General features: G+C 42.1%; 2 protein-coding genes across 3 annotated transcripts; one reads left to right on the top strand and one right to left on the bottom strand.

The window, feature by feature from the left end:
- Window positions 1–27: 27 nt before the first annotated feature.
- Window positions 28–8,946, top strand: samd1a (sterile alpha motif domain containing 1a). Of its 2 annotated transcripts, none has more exons than XM_078797464.1 (7): window positions 28–855; window positions 3,983–4,331; window positions 4,419–4,543; window positions 4,644–4,701; window positions 6,323–6,407; window positions 6,477–6,591; window positions 8,210–8,946. In XM_078797464.1, the coding sequence occupies exons 1-7, from the start codon at window positions 457–459 to the stop codon at window positions 8,354–8,356; spliced, it is 1,278 nt and encodes a 425-aa protein (XP_078653590.1). In that variant the 5' UTR covers window positions 28–456; the 3' UTR covers window positions 8,357–8,946. The 2 variants fall into 2 exon arrangements, with proteins under 2 accessions (XP_078653590.1, XP_078653591.1); XM_078797465.1 differs by having other exon boundaries at window positions 31–855; window positions 6,326–6,407.
- LOC131102824 (very-long-chain enoyl-CoA reductase) lies at window positions 8,853–16,827 on the bottom strand. Its single transcript, XM_058048389.2, has 11 exons — window positions 16,144–16,827; window positions 15,201–15,252; window positions 15,089–15,133; window positions 14,888–14,991; window positions 13,578–13,693; window positions 13,356–13,461; window positions 12,464–12,536; window positions 12,337–12,380; window positions 12,204–12,261; window positions 12,039–12,127; window positions 8,853–10,258 (listed from the first exon to the last, which is right to left on the bottom strand). The coding sequence occupies exons 1-11, from the start codon at window positions 16,312–16,314 to the stop codon at window positions 10,085–10,087; spliced, it is 1,032 nt and encodes a 343-aa protein (XP_057904372.2). The 5' UTR covers window positions 16,315–16,827; the 3' UTR covers window positions 8,853–10,084.
- Window positions 16,828–18,065: the final 1,238 nt, after the last annotated feature.

Here is an 18,065-nt window from a genome sequence, read left to right as displayed (position 1 = left end):
CCCTCCCCCTAAAAAAAAGTTCCTGCTTTTGACCCACCCTACAGATGCTACGTAAAAAAAATGAGGCAGCTTTGTTTTCCCGCAGTGATGAATGAGAGCTACTTGCTAAACTGTCGGTCAGACACGTCACCGCATGAGCGTGAGAGCATTTAAAACAATCTTTATAGTTGTCGCCCCTTTGTGTTGCCGCTTTGGCCACCTTTCACACGTCGTCGTGAGCGCATGTGTACGCTCGCTCGCAGGACTTACCAGTTCCACCTTAAGAGCGACAGGGAGGGTGAAAGTTTTGGTTGCAACTCGGCCGGTCCACCTTAAGCGCACAAGCAGGCGTACGGCAAGGTTTCCGCTTCTGAACTCGCGGCTCACGAGAGCACCGAGCCCCAAACTAACGTAAGGTTGACGCACTGAAGCTAGCCGAGAAAGAAAGAAAAGAGAGGCGGGGGAAGAGGGAAAAAAATGTCCGACTCCAAGTACCGAGAGTGGATTCTGGACACCATCGACTCCCTACGGTCGAGAAAAGCCCGGCCAGACTTGGAGAGGATCTGTCGAATGGTCCGTAGACGACACGGGTCCGAGCCCGACCAAACGTGCGCAGAACTGGAGAAACTGATCCGGGAGCAGACGGTGCTCAAAGTCAACTACAAGGGCTCCATATCGTACCGGAACGCCGCCAAGGTTCAGCGGAGGTACCGCAAAAAGGACGACGCGGTGTCTGCGACTGTTGGAGTCGGAGGAGGTGGAGCGGCGGCTGTGGCAGCGGCAAAGAGCGCGGTGGACGACGCCAGTCATTCGGACTTGAGCAACGGGGACAGCGCGCTCGGTGCCGCGGACCCGGACGACGACGACGAGGAGGAGGTGTGTGACGTTTTGTTGCCTGAACCGGTTTATCGCTCTAATGGTTTGTGATACCCCGTTTTTAGTCGGCTTTTATGTGTGTTATGCTAGCCGGGATGTTTGGTTAATGTACCCTGAAAAGAATGCCGCAAACTGGGGAGCGGCGGTTGAACCTCGCGCGAGCGCTACGAAGAGAGGGAGGGGGGGCGATAGAAGAAGGTGCGCTCGTGAGCTAAGTAACGTCCATTTTTTTGGACGCCACGCTGTTATCTTGCGCAGAAAATGTGTTCCACTTCTCCACCTGAACTGTTTTAAAACTTGTTCCTGTCAACAGGAGCCACCATTTTGAGCACAAAAGGGCCGTTTAACAAGCAGCAAACTATGCGTTTGTTCAGCTACAAGGTGGGGGTGGAGGGGTGACGGTCAAGCTAGCGCTAGATGCGCGAGTCGAATCCGGAAGTACGGTGAATGTCATTGTCACAGTCAACGTGAAGCGCTTTGCTTTATGGCTTTATTTTGACAAGACGTACCGGAAATACGTGTTTGGGTTCACCTCGGTTTAACAACGGTGTTAAAAAGTCTTGTTTATAAAATATGAATGAAAGACATGAGGACATTCTTACTCGTTGCTGGGTTTTTTTTTTGCGTTATTCATGTCGCGTATTGTGTTATTGAAACACATTCACGCACATTTTAGCCTACCTTTCAAAATGTGCTATCACTCTTGTTTTGCAACATAATGTCAATAAATGTAACCCAGTGGTGTCATCTGCGTCACTGTATCGAGGGATGCACGATTGGCGACGCTCTACAAAAAAAGTCGACATCCTAGATCCATTATCGGACACACACAGCCCGGTCACGTCTCGCCTGTGTGTGGGTGTTGGGTGGGGGGGGCAGTGTTCGTCGCATGTCCCGTACGCCACTTTCTACTCGATTAGCATTTATAAACGAAATACATATTGTTGCCAATAAGCAGAAAGTGAAGAAACTGGAAACGCCAGCAATGGGTCGGCCCATGTCGTCGCTGCTCGCTCGGCTTTGCTGGATGCGTCTGTCCGATGTGGGTTAAGCCGAGATCAAATCCAGTTTGCTCTCTTTGGGGAAAGGCGTGTAACAGCCACAAAAACAAAATTGTGTTCGGATCACTTTGTGTCGTCAAGCATTCAACGATTCAATTCCGAAACGTGTCCGATAACGGACTCATTATACCCTGTGCTTGTGCAAAGTCAAAGTAGAGCTGCAAGTCGTTTTTTTTCCTCCTTTTGCAGCCGCGCCTCGCTTAGAAGCAAACGCACAATGGCGACAATCTGCAACTGCATGCGCACTTCGTTGGGAATTTGAGCAAAACAAAGACAAACACCTCCCCTTGGCCCGTTACGGGCATTCTCCTGGGATACAATGTTCAATCACGCAGGCCTCCCCAAACGAGGAGCAAATCGGCACACAATTCAAGATCGAGATCCACTGATTGTTTATTTCGGGGCGGCGGTGAAAGTTGTGCGATTGGCATCCATAGCGGAGGGAGGAGCCGGTGTCGCGCTCCTCCTGGACACGCAGTCTCTAGCTCGACTGACGAACCGCCCCGTCCAAAAGAAAGGAACGCCATGGTTCTGCTCAGCCTGCAACTACTTCATCATGTCTCCAGTGCAGTCGATGCTGTATGTGTGTGTGTGTGTGTGTTTTTTTTTTCTCGGTGTGTTGCGCTGCAGCCCCAGTGGTAATGATTTACCACCAAATTGCGACATATGCACACGAGCCGTGATTCTATGAATACACGTTCAGTAACAAAAAGGGGCGAAAACACTCGGAATGAACAGCCACACTTCAGGCCAAACAATGCTGAGAGATCCTGTCACGGAAAGGATAAAATATAAGTGTGTAAGACAAGTTTATATATCTTTGCAGAACATAAATACCATGCAAATGTGGCCCAAAAAGCCTATAGGATGTTATGGTGGGTACTATATGATCTTCTGATCCTCTAGTGATGTATTGTCTGTGATTTTGTTGCTTAAGAACATCAGGTATGCACCAGTGTTTGTCCAGATGAGCCACTTGGTGCAGGCCACATAATTCCCTGAAAGCATAATAATGTATGTTATGATGGGTCCAATGATCTTAGTGATGTCTTGTGTTTGATCTTGTTGCATAACCAGGACGCAGTATTTGTACTGGGACAGAAAATTTGAAATAAGTGGCTCCATCCATCCATTTTCTATGCAGCTTATCCTAACTTGGGTGGCACCAGTATGCTGGAGCCTATCCCAGCTGACTTTGTGTGAGAAACGGGGCACACCCAGGACCGGTTGCCAGCCAATCGCGAGGCACATATAGACAATCATTCATTCATTCATTCATTTTCTACGGCTTTTTCCTCACAAGGGTCGCGGAGGTGCTGGAGCCTATCCCAGCTGTTTTCGGGCAAGAGGCGGGGTACACCCTGGACTGGTCGCCAGCCAATCACAGGGCACATATCGACAAACAACCATTGTATAGACAATCATTCATTCATTCATTCATTTTCTACCGCTTTTCCTCACAAGGGTCGTGGGGGTGCTGGAGCTGTCTGACATCCCAGCTGTCTTCGGGCAAGAGGCGGGGTACACCCTGGACTAGTCGCCAGTCAATCACAGGGCACATATAGACAAACTATTCTATAGACAATCATTCACACTCAAATTCATACCCATGGACAATTCAGAGTGGGAGGAAACCCACAGCTAGGGAGACCATGCAAACACCCAAACAGAGAGTCAAATCCAGATCTGTGTGGCCAAGAAGCTAGGCCACCATGCGGCCCAAATAATTAATAATTTAATAGGGGCTATAATGCCAGTAAATACATCACAGTATATTATTGCATAGGAATCCAGATACCATGCAAGCATAAAAAGTCCAATAAGTCAGAACCAGTAAGTGCTTGGCCAGAAAATTCCGTATCACTCATCCTGAACAAGCCGATGTAGACTAATCTGATTTAACTCAAGAATGCCATTTGAATGCAAATGAAAGGAATAATATAACTATAATGCCAGTGAACACACCACAGCATAGCATATCAATCCCCAGATATTGTGAAAATATGCCCCCTAGTGGCTTTGAGCAGAATAGACGATGACAATGATCTAATGTTGCAATCTTGCAGGCGGACACTTCCATGGCAATGGACACAGACAGTAATGCAGATGAGGAAGGGGGCGACGAGAGCCGGGACAGACACTACGGACCCTCCCCTGGCCCTGCATGTGAAGCTACAGCCATGCAAGGTGCGGGAGTGCGAGCGGCATCCGCCCCCTGCTCTCCCTCTGGCACTCGGCCCAGTCCCGGTGCCCCCCTTGGCTTGGGCCTGGATTGCATCTCATTCCAAAGGGCTGGTACAAGGCCCAGCTCCTTGCCCCCCTCCAGCCCGAGGGCCCTTGCACACAATGACTGGGCTTATGGTGCCGCTGGCTGCCCAGTGGAGCGCCAGGACACTGGAATGCAGATAGACAAAGGTACTGACTGAATAACCGGAACAGGAACACTTGACACACATATGGAATCGATTACAATGTTAATGTCTTATGTCTTTTTGTCAACAGTGGCCATGAAAGCAACAGTCCACCCTGTGGCGCTCACTCCGAAGAACAATGTGAAAAAAGAAGACAAGACGGAGGACAGCAGTCCTCTCTCAGACCAGCTGGTACCAGACTACCCCACACAACTGGTAAGGGACCCCCCCTCCCCACTTGTGCTCCTTAATTTCCTGTTTCCACATCCATATAGTCTGCTCCGTATTTGATACCTTCCTCTTTTATTCCCTTCAGGAGAGGAGTGGCGACATTTCTGAGGGACGGACACAGACTCTGTCATCGTTGGACGACTGTGAGTTACTCTCTTTCACAAGTTATGATCTTGTTCCGCAACAATACGTTTTTATCCGCAAATTATTTTGGGGGTAAAAGTGTAAAAGTGTGTGTACATGTTATATCTGGGGGGTTGAATGAGAGCATTTGTACATGGACCTCAATGAGAAGTGCAACAAGTTAAAAATCAAGCATGTCCAGTTGCTCTGGTTCTACACACAGTAGGTAAGCTTAATAACAATAGGAGGACCATTTCTTTGACGGACCACCAGTCTGCCTGGGCCAATAGATCAAAGTGGGCATGAAACAGAACGGTCATATTGTCCCTGAAAGTCTTCATTGTGGGTGGTATTTCCCCACACAACACAATGTGAGCTTTCGCTTGATGTGCCACTCTTCTCCGTCAGATATGGTACATCGCTGTGTGTCGGATGGACGTCTTTTTAAGTCCACACTCGATGTCCTTACCCACCCGCTCGAGCTTGACACATAAACATGGCACGCACCTCATGGAGACGTTGCAAGCTACTACTACTGAAAACGGCTACACTCTTGTCATATCGAGCATCTGTAACAGGCATTTTTCTTAGAAACACCTGTCTGATCCTTTCATACAGAGGATCTTTGACTAGTGTTTCTGCAGTAGTTTCTCAAAAGCAGCAGTGTGGTCTTGTTGTATACAGGATCTTTGACTAGTTTTTTGCAATACATCCTTGAAAACCTCAGAGCACTTCTGTCATACAGAGGATCTTTGACTAGTGCTTTTTACAGTTGGTCCTTAAAAACAACCACATGCTCCTGTCATACAGAGGATCTTTGACTAGTGCTTTTTACAGTTGGTCCTTAAAAACTGGAGAGCACTCCTGTCAGGTACGGGATCTTTGACTAGTATTTTTGCAATAGAAACAACAGTATGATTCTGTTATGCTGTTCCTTTTAAATTTTTATTATTTATTCTAAATTGTTTAAATCATTTGTACAAATTACTGTTTACGCTGTATATTGTTCATATTTGACGTCATCTATTTATTCTCCACATTATGATATATTATTTATTATTATACGGGAGCCAGACAACAACATTTTGTTGGCAATTTCACTGCTGTTATTGTGCAATGACAATAAAAAAAGTCTGTCTGTTATGAGGACAATCTTTGTCAAGCATTTTTGTCGTTGCTCCTTAAAAACAGCAGCGTACTCCTCTCCTAGTGAGGATCTTTCAAGGCCGTTTTTACAGTAGTGCTTCAAAAACGCATCCTTGACTAGTGGTTTTCCTGTCGTTTCTTAAAAGCAGCAGTATGGTCTTGTTGTATAGAAGATCTTTGACTAGACTTTTTGCAGGAGTTCCTTAAACAGCAGAACCCTGCTGTCTTATAAGTGATCTCCGTTTAGCATTTGCGGTTCTTAAAAACAGCAGCACACTTCTGTTTGCACTTTGCGATCTCTTTTTTCTGAACTACTTACAAGATTTGTGACTACATCAAAGCGTCTTTTCCCTGAAAACATCCCATAATGAGACTTACGAATATACTCCAGCGGCTTGAATACACAGTTGTAAAACATATTGTGACCAGTGCTTGGCTCGTGAATGCAGTGAATGAGGCTGCATCCCGCTTAAAGTAACATTTGGCTGTTATTAGCAGGTACTTTAAAGAAGAATGCAGAGATGATCTCCCCCCCACAAGTCAACAACGTCCTAGTGAATGGGGATAAAAGCGATGGCGTGTGAGTGTCCCATCTCTGTCATCACAAATTATGCATCCTTTTTTTTAAAAATACATGTATTTTTTGCAGCTCAGTGAAGAAGGAGAAGATGACTCAGAACTTACTACAGTGGAGTGTGGCGGACGTGGTAACTTACTTCTCCGACGCGGGCTTCCCAGAACAGGCCGTGGCGTTTAAGACGCAGGTTGGTGTTATTTTTTTCCTGCGTTCCTCTCCATTTGGGGACTTTATGGAATTAGAATTTCCCACTTTTGAACATACAAGATTACTACATATACATGCATCAATGCAAAGGGTTTTCCACAGTACACCGATCTATGTATTTGTTGGGACGGTGTGATGACGTCATTGTCTTAATTGGACACAACGTATCTGATTTTTATGGACACTTAAGAGACAAAAAGCGTGCATAAGTAAAGTAAATACGTTAAAATACAAATCAGCTTCCCACAGAGGCACCTTTGAGTGCTTTTACATGTGGGGGAGGGGCCACAGCAGCATCTGCTGCTCATTGAGAAGAGCAATACATGCTTCCTCCAAAAGTTTCCAATAAAACTGGAAAAAAAGTCGCCAGATTTGTCGCAAGACTCTAAAGGGGTCTGAATACAAATATAGTTGGCAACACATTCACCAGTACAGTGTTTCCCATCCTTTATTATGCCATGGCACATATTTTACATTAGAAAAGTATTGTGGCCCACCCACAAATACAAATGTACCGAGTACCTTCTCGTGGAAGAGCATCTAATTGCCTGTCACTATAAATTGCTAGCATCGATAGATGAACAAAGATACATTATTTGTAGTAAACATTTAGCATATATTGGAGTAGACCTGGTGTTCTGAGGAGAAGAGGAGTTACAATGCCATCTACTGTACGGAGTTGGAACAACAAGCTACATTCACAGACAGTTCCTTTATAACAGGGGTGGCAAACCTTCATTCATTCATTCATTCATTCATTTTCTACCGCTTAGCCTCACGAGGGTTGCGGGGGTGCTGGAGCCTATCCCAGCCAATCACAGGGCACATATAGACAAACAACCATTCACACTCACATTCATACCTATGGACAATTTGGAGTCGCCAATTAACCTAGCATGTTTTTGGAATGTGGGAGGAAACCGGAGTACCCGGAGAAAACCCACGCATGCACGGGGAAAACATGCAAACTGATGGTCGAGGGTGGGATTGAACTCGGGTCTCCTAGCTGTGAGGTCTGCGCGCTAACCACTAGACCACCATGCAGCCCGGTAAACGATAAAATGAATTTATTTTTTAAAAAATCACTGACATTTTAAAGAAAAACATTCCAGAAATCACAGTGGTAAAATTAGCTTTCAAAATATCAAACTTTCTCATGCATCTTAATCCATCCATCCATTTTGTACTGCAGCGTGGGTGGCCTGAGCCAATGCCAGCTGTCCTTCCCATATTTTCCGCACCATACACCAAAACTCGATAATTACTGGATAATGCGCCAGCCTACAAGGGTCATTGAGCGGTCAAGAAGTAAACTTACTCAGCTAGCTAATTCTGCAGAAAAAAAACCCTTTATGAACCCTTTATGAATATGTGAAAAGAAATAAATATACAGTGCAGCACCACAAGACGCATTAATGGTAAAGTGTTTTATTTAGCTTCAGTATAACAATGTAATAAAAAAGAATACATTACAAGACTTATTATATTAAATGGAACCCTGGATTTTAAAATGGTGTGTTCCTGTGAACCAGGACAGGAAGTATTGTATTGAACCGACTAACCAAAATCTTCATTGCCCCCCCCCCCTCACCTAACAGGAGATTGACGGCAAGTCGCTGCTGCTCATGCAACGCAGCGACGTGCTGACAGGCCTGTCCATCCGACTCGGCCCCGCCCTCAAAATCTACGAGCGTCACATCAAGGTGCTCCAGAGGACCCACTTCCTGGAGTGTGAGGACCTCTGAGACAATATATGGAGCAAAGAAGGAATTGGGGGGGCTAGTGACTTAAAGACATTCATCCTACCTCTCATTATGATCCCCATTTCACCGTGGCGCACAGGAGGTGCGCTGGCCCTTTAAGAAGAGCCACACCATGTATCATGAAGCCAGGGGCTGTGTACCCTGTGGACTTCCTATGGGCTCATACCCCCACCTTTTTTTCCTCAACGACTGAAGTGCTGCACTTGGAGGGCGGGGGGGGGGGCCTCCTCCAGAACCTTCTTCCTACTCTCTTCTGAGGTGAGACCTTCCCCAAAACCACGCAGGTAAAAAAAGTGCATCAAAGTTCCTGCAGTAGCTGATAGCACTTCCTCGTCTCGTTCATTTCTACTTACCTCATTGATTTGCATTGAGAGCAGCAATGGCCGCCTGCATGGTAAATAATACAAGAATCAGGCCGAGCCAATACAGAGCAGATCAGATGCAATATTTGTTATCATTTTTGTCATGCCATCTATACATGACTCTTGAAGTGTGTAACATTCCATAGGATGTAGTCCACCTTGTCTTAAATCAGTCCGTCAACACAAATAAAGCCTTGTTCAGCCTCTTGATACTTTTTTTATTTAGCCCTTTTTTTGTACAATCATTGAAAGTGGAAGATGTTTTCATTTTCCCCCAAATGTCTGTAAGCAATTACGTGAAGCACTGTGGCTCCGATTAGTAGACAAATAAATCCAAAGAACTTAAAAAAAAAAAAACTGCACTAAAACATGACGTGGCATCCTTTTTTTAAAGTTTACTTGTAGTCTTGGCGGCTCTGGATTTGGGATTGGATCCTACACTCAAAAAATAAATGTTTAGCCTCAACAAAAAAAATCAACGCAACAGTTTCCATTAGTCTTTCTTAGTTATGACAACTTCATTTGAAATTGCTTTGAACCAACAAACAATATTGCATTGCACAAATTAGCTTTTCCTCTTCACTCAAAGCTTATTTTAAGTAATGCTTACTGAATAATTGTTGCCATGGGGACAAGTTTTTAAGTTTGCGACTCAAAAAAATATGTTAAGTCAACTGACTTAATCATTTTATTCAAAGTAGTTTAATTTGTTGTCTACTTAATTATAATAACAATGCACACAGCTTTTTAAGTAGCAGTAACTTAATATATATATACTATATACATATGTGTGTGTGTGTGTGTATATTATGTTACCAAGCTAATTTTATTAAGTCATGGCAACTTGAATTTTGTTTTAAGCTTACCAACAATAAAATTTGAGTGTATATGACATACTAAATTAAGTCCATGTAATAGCCAACATTATTATTTGAACATAACTTAAAAAATAAAGTTAGCAACTTGGAAAGTTTATCTAAAACAATTAATTACATTTTTTACATTGCATTTATGTATTAAATCAAATGGTGTCAATAGATACTTACTTTTTAGAGTGTATTTCCTCATGTTCTACGCCAAAAATGCACTTGATGCACACTCACAAAGCAAAGAGCATAGCCTGTCTGCTTTATGATTTAAGAATACGAAGGTCATTCATGGGTCAGCTCCAGGCTGCTGGCTACATGGATCAACATCTACACGTAAAGGACTTTTTTTTTTTTCCCCTCAACGACGGTAAATTAAGACTTTAAACCAGCCAAAAACTGCTTCAAGTTTGTGACAGTCCAGTGGGCTGGATGGATTATGGTGGGGTGGTGATGGTGGTCCAGGGTGGTGTTTGCCCTTCCTAAAGGATGAAGGGCACTATGGAGGAGCGCAGGGTGGGATAATCCTTAAACTCCTTCAAGTAGCTGCGGTGTTTCCCTCGGGCCCACACAGTCATCTGGATGAAGCCCACCACAGTGAAGAGAGCCACGGGGACACACTGCGTCATCACGCTGAATCCTATCCACGAGCCCAGCTGTTCACACACACACACATACACACACATCCAGCTGTAAAACCTTCTGCTACCAGGAGATGGCAGCATTTACACATATTAAACTGACAGACACTGTATGGAATAGTTTCTCCATTCAAATCACTGATATTGTATTGAAGAACCAACAATTGCCTCCTGCAGTGCTCTATAATATGTAGAGCTAATTTAATTTACTCTATATTTACTAAATATACTCTTTATTTACTCTAATTTACTTTTCAAACGGATTGCCGATTGTTTCTTGCAGCAATTAAGGCCAAAATAGACTGCAGTACTTAGTTGCAACCAGTAAAAAGCGCTGTTGAGTCAGTCTCAAATAGTTTGCCCCAACATGACGTCACCTATAGGACACTGTGTTCCAACACTGGCAGGGAAACAGGAGTTCACAACATTCCAAGAGAGATTTACCAGTGTCTAAAGAAGTACGATATGCCTGGCACACCCCTAGTTAGCATTATTCGGCTATATACAGCAATGGCATGGAAGCAGGAGATCAGAATATTCAAAGATGATCATCCCATTTCAAATTCATTACAAGTGTGACTTTTTTTTTTTCATAAGTCAAAGACGACATATCACATGGATGATAAAAAAGTCCCAATTTGGAGATAGATGCTTCTCTATTGTGTGTGGCTGTGGAGGGACTCGATCTATCTGCATAATTAGCAATGACACATGTAATAAAAAAGACAATATGTCCATTCATGCTGGTCTCCAAAAGTTTCCAGTACAGTAATCCCTTGTTAAATGAGGTTAACTTACTTATAAATGGAATATTTTCATAGTTAGAACACAGAAAGCCTGCTAACATCCTTCTAAATACGATTTTTAACATTATTAGAGGCTACTAGTCATGATCAAACATCCCTATAGTCCAGGGGTCTCAAACACGCGGCCTGTGGGCCAAATGTGGCCCGCAGGACACTAGTTTGAGGCCCCCGCCTTGATATGAAAGTTTAGTGTTAATGCTGTATGGTATCATGTACCCAGAAAAAAATTATTACGTTTGATTAATGTTCATGTTAAAGGTTAAATAACTGTTAATAGTTATCCTCCCTATCCGTGTGGAAGTGGTAGGTTTTTGGCTATTTAAGTTTAAAGGAAATAACTTAAAGGCTACCGTTTAGGTCGCTAGCTCTCTAGTTTGCGAGTTAGCATGTGTCTCAAGACCCTGCAGTTGCGCAATATGTTGTAAATAAAAAAGTATAAATGTGACTATAGTCGTGTTTTGTCATGTCTACAGGGCTCTAATAATGCTTTGTTAATTTTAATCTGAAAAAAATAAGTTGTCTACCCACCAACTATGTGTGGTTTCTTAAGTTTTTATTATTTGCCGTTTTATTATGATTATTTTATTTATTTATTTATTACTGATTGATTGATTATCTTTATTCTTGATTTGTTGATTTATTTTTCATCTTATTTTGTGTAGAAAAATAAAAAGTAAGATATTGTAGAAAATCAAAACCAAAGCAAAGTTTATTCATTTTTCTGTTTTTAATAAATTTGTTTTTTTGGAAAACCTGATGCGGCCCAGTCTTGCCCAGACCCTAGCTCCAGTGGCCCCCAAGTAAATTGAGTTTGAGACCCCTGCTATAGTCACTTTTACACTAGTATTACCCAAAGTAATAGACATAATAAGAGGAAAATAAGACATTAAATAAGACATAGCATGGAGAAAGTTCCTTGTTACTTAAGTTTCTGGACAGTTCTTCCTGATCAATGTAACATAATGCAATATTACTACATAATTTCTTACCTCATATGTATAGTTTGGACAAGACACCAGCCAGAAAATCCATGTGAAAGGATTTTTCGTCGGGTAAGGAATCTTCTTCACTTTTGAACCTGAGATAACATGAAACATTTTTCATACATTTTTTAACTTCATTTATTTTTAAGAAGTGGTCCAAAAATGTTCTACCTGGTTGTTTGATGTTACGGAGAGCAACATGGATGGAGAAATTCCCTATTTGGCAGAACTGGGTGAGTAAGCAAAACATCCAAAGCATGAACATTAACGCAATCAACACTTTGCATTTTCATCTCCACCTTACCCAGAAAATGTAAAGTCCTGTGTTCACCTGCTGCTGCCCATAAACTGAAGCACATAGAAGACAAGATGGAAGCACACTGATGAATAAATAAATGACTGAATGATGAATAAATGATGGCGGCACTTACAAGGCGTGGTGTAGAGAGGGTGGTTTATGTAGTACGCCATCCAGGCTGCGGCGCACCAGTAATAGCCACAATTCTGCAAAGACGGCACAACCAATGCTGTGACAGCGATTAGGCAGTTCATTGGTTCCAGGCTTTTCATCGTTAGAACATGTAAACAGGAAGTAATGGCGGAAATTCAGAGGTGAGTTTTGGATGGAGTGTGGCCATAACAGTCCCCAGTGTTATTATTGTGCCTGTTTCGTGTGTTATTAGTGACACCTAGTGGCCAGTACAGTTATATACGAATGTGTTTACCAATAATAGGCCATAGTCAACCATGAAATCTATTCATTCATTTGGCGGGATGTTCAATCCCGGAAGTAGCTTGTGACGATTGTAGCTCAATTGCAACTGTACTGCCATCTTGTGGAGTGTGAAAACAATTTAACAACAGCCACAGCTGTTTCAGCCATTGTTTTGTGACCCCGTTTTACCAATAATAGGCGATAGTCAACCACAAAATATATTCATTCATTTGTGAAAAACCGCGAGATGTTCAATCCCGGAAGTAGCTTGTGACGATTGTACCCCAATTGCAACCGTACTTCCATCTTGTGGAGTTTGAAAACAAATTACCTACAGCCACAGCTGTTCCAACCATTGTTTTGTGACCCGGTGGTTATTTTTTGCTTTTACAGACTTCCGGTGACTCTTCCGGTTAATTTAATAGAGACATTAACTGGAGCACGTGTAGCAGTGATTTAAATGGGCTACGGGGAAATCCTAAGCACGCGCTATGAATTTTGCCTAGCAACAAGCGGCCAGGGAAGGTCACGAGGAGTAGCTAACATTCTTCATCTTCTTATGTCGCCATTTTGATGTTGTGTGTTTGAAAAAAAAACAACAAATTCACCTTAAATATATTCCTCAGAGGCATGGTCCCGTTGGATATGCGGTGGACAAACAGTGTCTCCAGAATCCTCTTGATGTAATGGAAGGAGTGACAGATGCAAGCAGAACTACAAAAAAAGTATATTTTCATGAATTGTAGTATCAATAGTATCAATAGTGTATTGATATTGACATGCGTATCTATATATACGCCCCCCTCGAAAAAAAAAACGCTGACACTCACTGTACCACCAAGTGTTTGCTGCTGGTGAAGTCATATTTGGGCGCATAGATGAATGGAAGGCGGAAGTAGAACATTAAATAGATGAGCAGTGGGCCGACACACTCGGCCAGGAACACCTGAAATGGACACGAACGACGTCACATAGGAGCCAGCTCAGCAGTGGAAGGACAGACTGAATGGCTCGGTGGGCAAAGGGTGAACAAAGTGAGAGGCAAATGAGAGGCTGGAGAGGGATAAACACCAGCAGGAGAAATGGGGGCATGAGATTAGATGTCCCGGCATTAGAGGACAGCCTCTGTAGGAGGTGAGAGGAACGCAAACCAGCCAAATGGACTTTTATTACACACAATATATGACCCAAGTGTCCCGTGTCAAGTGTGGCTGCTGGACCAAGCTTGTGGAAGGCTCACAGGTTAGTTTATATGCTATAATTATGAGCTAAAAAGTCATATTTATGAGCTAAAAAGTCGAAATTATGAAATTTCAACTGCGCATGTGCCACAGGTGCCGCCTTCTTCACTTGACAAAAATGGCGACACAATTGTAAGTGGGTGTCTTTTGCAAATGTTCGATGTTTGCTACATGTGTAATGAGTTGTCCGCGGTCGCATTCTTGTTAAGTAGAATACCCACCTTGCTTACAATTATGTCGCCATTTTTGCCAAGTGAAGAAGGCACCTGTGGCGCATGCGCAGTTTGTATCTTATAATTTCGACTGTTTATCTCACAACTTTTACTTTTTATCTTGAAGTTATGACTTTATCTCATAATTTCGACTTTTTATCTCATCTCTTATAACTTTCTTATCTCATAATTTATACATACGATTAACATATGTTTGTATATGACTATATTAACATAATTATATATGTTATTACTATATAATATATATTTATTAACGTATATATACATTTTTAGGATTATTCATATAAATAAGCAGCAATCATGATATAATCATCAATCATATATTGATCTAAAAATACATTGCTGTGACGAAAAAAAAAAATAATAAAAATACATCGCTGTAAAGAATAATAATTGTTTTAATTTTATTTTACTTATGGACATCTATTTTTAGTCATTACATAGTTCCTGTTAAAATACATTTATGTGGTTTATTTTGCCACGATATCACCCTGATCTTTTTATTATGACAAGGATACTCAGGCTACATGCAATCTAGAAGTGTTACCACTAGATGGCACCAATACTATCTGTACATTAGTTGTGACGTAGCAGCATCTTAAACATAGGATTAACATGTGCACATGGATATATATGTATGTACAATGTTTGTGTGTGGTGACTCACTGTTCCCCATGTGAGTTGAGGTCCTAGGTCACTAAAGTAGAAGCTAGCTGTGGTTCCCACGGGAAGTGTTTGGAGAACTTCCTCATCTCTGAGACATTTACCCTCTGGAACAAAAAAATAAATAAATAACTAAACACGTTTAGCCAGTCAAGACAGCGACATGACCTCCTGCCAATCAAAGGTTAAGACAGTAGATCTTACTTGGATCCAAACGCAGTGATTGCCTGGCGGGGTACCACTTTGGATCTATTGAAAATGTACACAGCCATGTTGTCAATTCATTTTGGAAGGTTGTGTCCATTAGTTGGCTTACATGATTTATGAAACAAGGCCTTGATATCCAAAATAGTTGCGGTTGGCTCCACCTGTAACAACAACAACACTGATAACATTGGTGTGCCAACGTATTTAAAGGCAATTTTACCTTTACAAAATGATGCAAATTCAATAAATCAGTTCCAGACACCCAAAAATATTATCAAAAAACACATTTTGTAGAGAATGATTATAGTTTCACATGCAGAAATGAATGACTGAACATTTAACATCACTTTCGCCCTAACTGAAGACTCTTGCTAGCCCAAGAGGGGAAGATCTTTGTACTTTTAGATACATTCTTTCCTTAAATCAAGAAAGTTTTTCACCATACGCTATGAAATTGCATGCACTTGCAACTTTATTTGGCCCCATGGTGGGTTATTTAGAAGTCACTCAATAAAGAAAATGTAGCCACCCCTGTGTAAGGTGCTTTGTTTGGGCACACTGTTTTTTCATGTACAATATTAAAAACTATTGAGACAGTGTACGAGAATTACGGAAAAATTCTGTCGAAAACCACATCATACAAAAACTGTTTTTGTAACGCAGCCAAAATGGCACAAAAAGTCCCCAAGATGTCATAAAGATTAAATGCGCAATGATGTCATCTTAGGGACACATTAGCATGCTGGCTAGGGACCACTGTGATATTAACGCTTACATTTTTGGGACTTTTTAAAATGTTTTTCCAGAATCTCTGCAGTTTAATAGTACTGCTGATTTGACACCACTTTAGCACACATTTGTCCAAAGCTATCTAGCAACTTGAAAGTCCTCCTGGGAGGTGACAAAGCGCCAAAAGGAACCATAAAAGCTACAACATGCTTGTCATTCTTCAGCTGTCTCAGTTCTGTGAGGTCAAGGACTTGAAACAACATGCAATAATATTATTTATACACGAGGGGTTCATAATTCAAAAGAGCAACTCGCATCCTCACCTTGTCCAGCAGTAGAAGTTTCTCCTTGCTTTTAACATCCACAATCTCCACCTCAAAGTATACGATCCTTTTGGGCTTTTTCGGAGGTTTAGGTCTGGGCCTCGACGCAGCCTTCTTCTTCTCTGGCTCTGCACCGTTCACAGTCTTTGCCTCTAAGGCCAGAACATCCATGATCCCCCTAAGAGACTCAACTGGTTGTCCACGGGTCCTGACACAAGTGTCTCTGCTGCTCTCCTCACCTCTGTAAATATCTTTACAGCGTGCCTGAGCGCCAAGAGGGTGAGCGAAAAAATGCCTGGAAGATGAGCCGGTGTGGAAGAACACGACACTGGGAGCCTCACCTGAATAGCTCGGACCGGAGCCCCCGTCATGCTAGCAAACACACACGCTGAAGACGAAACCGGAGAGCCGCAAGACATAATCCACAGAGCGCCATTTGCAAGGCTAAATATAAGCCGGCTGATTTGCTCTTCGCACTGCAGCTCGCTTGGTAACCTTGGGACGGCGCTTGCGGAACACAATACCAATGTGCGGTCTTTGGACGCCGGTCAACTACTGGTTCTGGACAAGCGATTGGAGACTCAACTGCTCGGCTTCTGGCTTTGGCAGCTCAAGAAAGGCCCGATTAAAAACCCGGTGGGTGGGATGAAAGACCTCCACATGCCAACGCACATAACCCCCTCTCCTTACTTCCTCCCATGACCTCGGACCACCTGTGTGCCGGGTATTCATTCCTCCTTCTGACCTCCATAGAAAATATTGGACGGAAAAGACATTCCATAATCTTCACAGTACTACCTTTTTACTTTTTTTTAGTTTTTTACTCTAATGCTACTTATACTTTCTCTTGTGGAAGGCAACAATTGCAAAATAGTGTCTAAATAAACAGATGTCATAATCCTCTTGGTTCGGTTGTGACTGACTGTGTCCTTGCGGACCCCGCCTGTCCTTTCTCGAACAATTTTTGAATGGGGATACAAATTTTGCCTAGCAACAACCGATTGCCAATGCCTTTCATTGACTCAACTCATCACATAGTACACCAGAACACACGTTTATATTCTTTACTCTATTTAAAAACGGGCAGGAGCAGCAATCTGTTTGCATTCCAAGTGTATTTCAGCTGTATTCTGTGATAAATTAGACAATACAACATTTTGAATGTGAAAATCATGCTTAAATTCTTGGCCCCATTCGCTCCGTGCTTGCCCCGACCTACCCAGTTTCAAAAAACAACTAAAAACCCACCTCTTTAAATCTGTTTTTTATGTCTAACTTTTGATACCTGACTGTTTTGCCCCGCTTTTACCTGCTTTTTAGCTGTGTATAAACAAATGAATGTTTTATTTTAATGTATCTTTTACTCTGTTTACTTGCTTTTATTCAACTCCATTTTTTTGAGTATTTTGAAAAGCGCTATACAAATAAAACTATTATTTATAATTGTATAAATTAATTAATTTAAAACTAAATATTATTATTTATTAACTAATAATTATTATAAATTTATCATGTATTATTATAAATTGCAGATCAGCTTCGCAACTAGCTAACTGTTGGGACTTGTTACAAATTAGTTGAATTTACATGTATTCACGGACAAGAATTATTTAACATTTAAACATGTCTGTATATGCGGCTGCCTTCAATAGTTACATGTTAAAGTTGGGGGAGATTTTATGGCAAATATTGGTAAAACGTCCATATTCTAGCTAAACTGCCTGACAAAACTGCCCGTGATAAAATTACCCAAATAATGTATGTAAGACACACATCATATCAGAATGTTTGCAGTAAAATAAACATTGCCTATGAAAAAGTGTTTGAAACAAGAAAGTTCTGTTAATGGATCGTTATCGTAAAACGAAAAGTAAACACACTTCCTGGTTTGCGCACAAAACCGGAAGTGCTCGGAGTGAACA

The sequence above is a fragment of the Doryrhamphus excisus genome, linkage group LG16, assembly GCF_037039965.1.
Source record: "Doryrhamphus excisus strain RoL-2023G ecotype Guam linkage group LG16, RoL_Dexc_Guam_v1.1, whole genome shotgun sequence".
Taxonomy (NCBI): domain Eukaryota; kingdom Metazoa; phylum Chordata; class Actinopteri; order Syngnathiformes; family Syngnathidae; genus Doryrhamphus; species Doryrhamphus excisus.
This window is presented reverse-complemented; position numbering and strand designations above follow the sequence as displayed.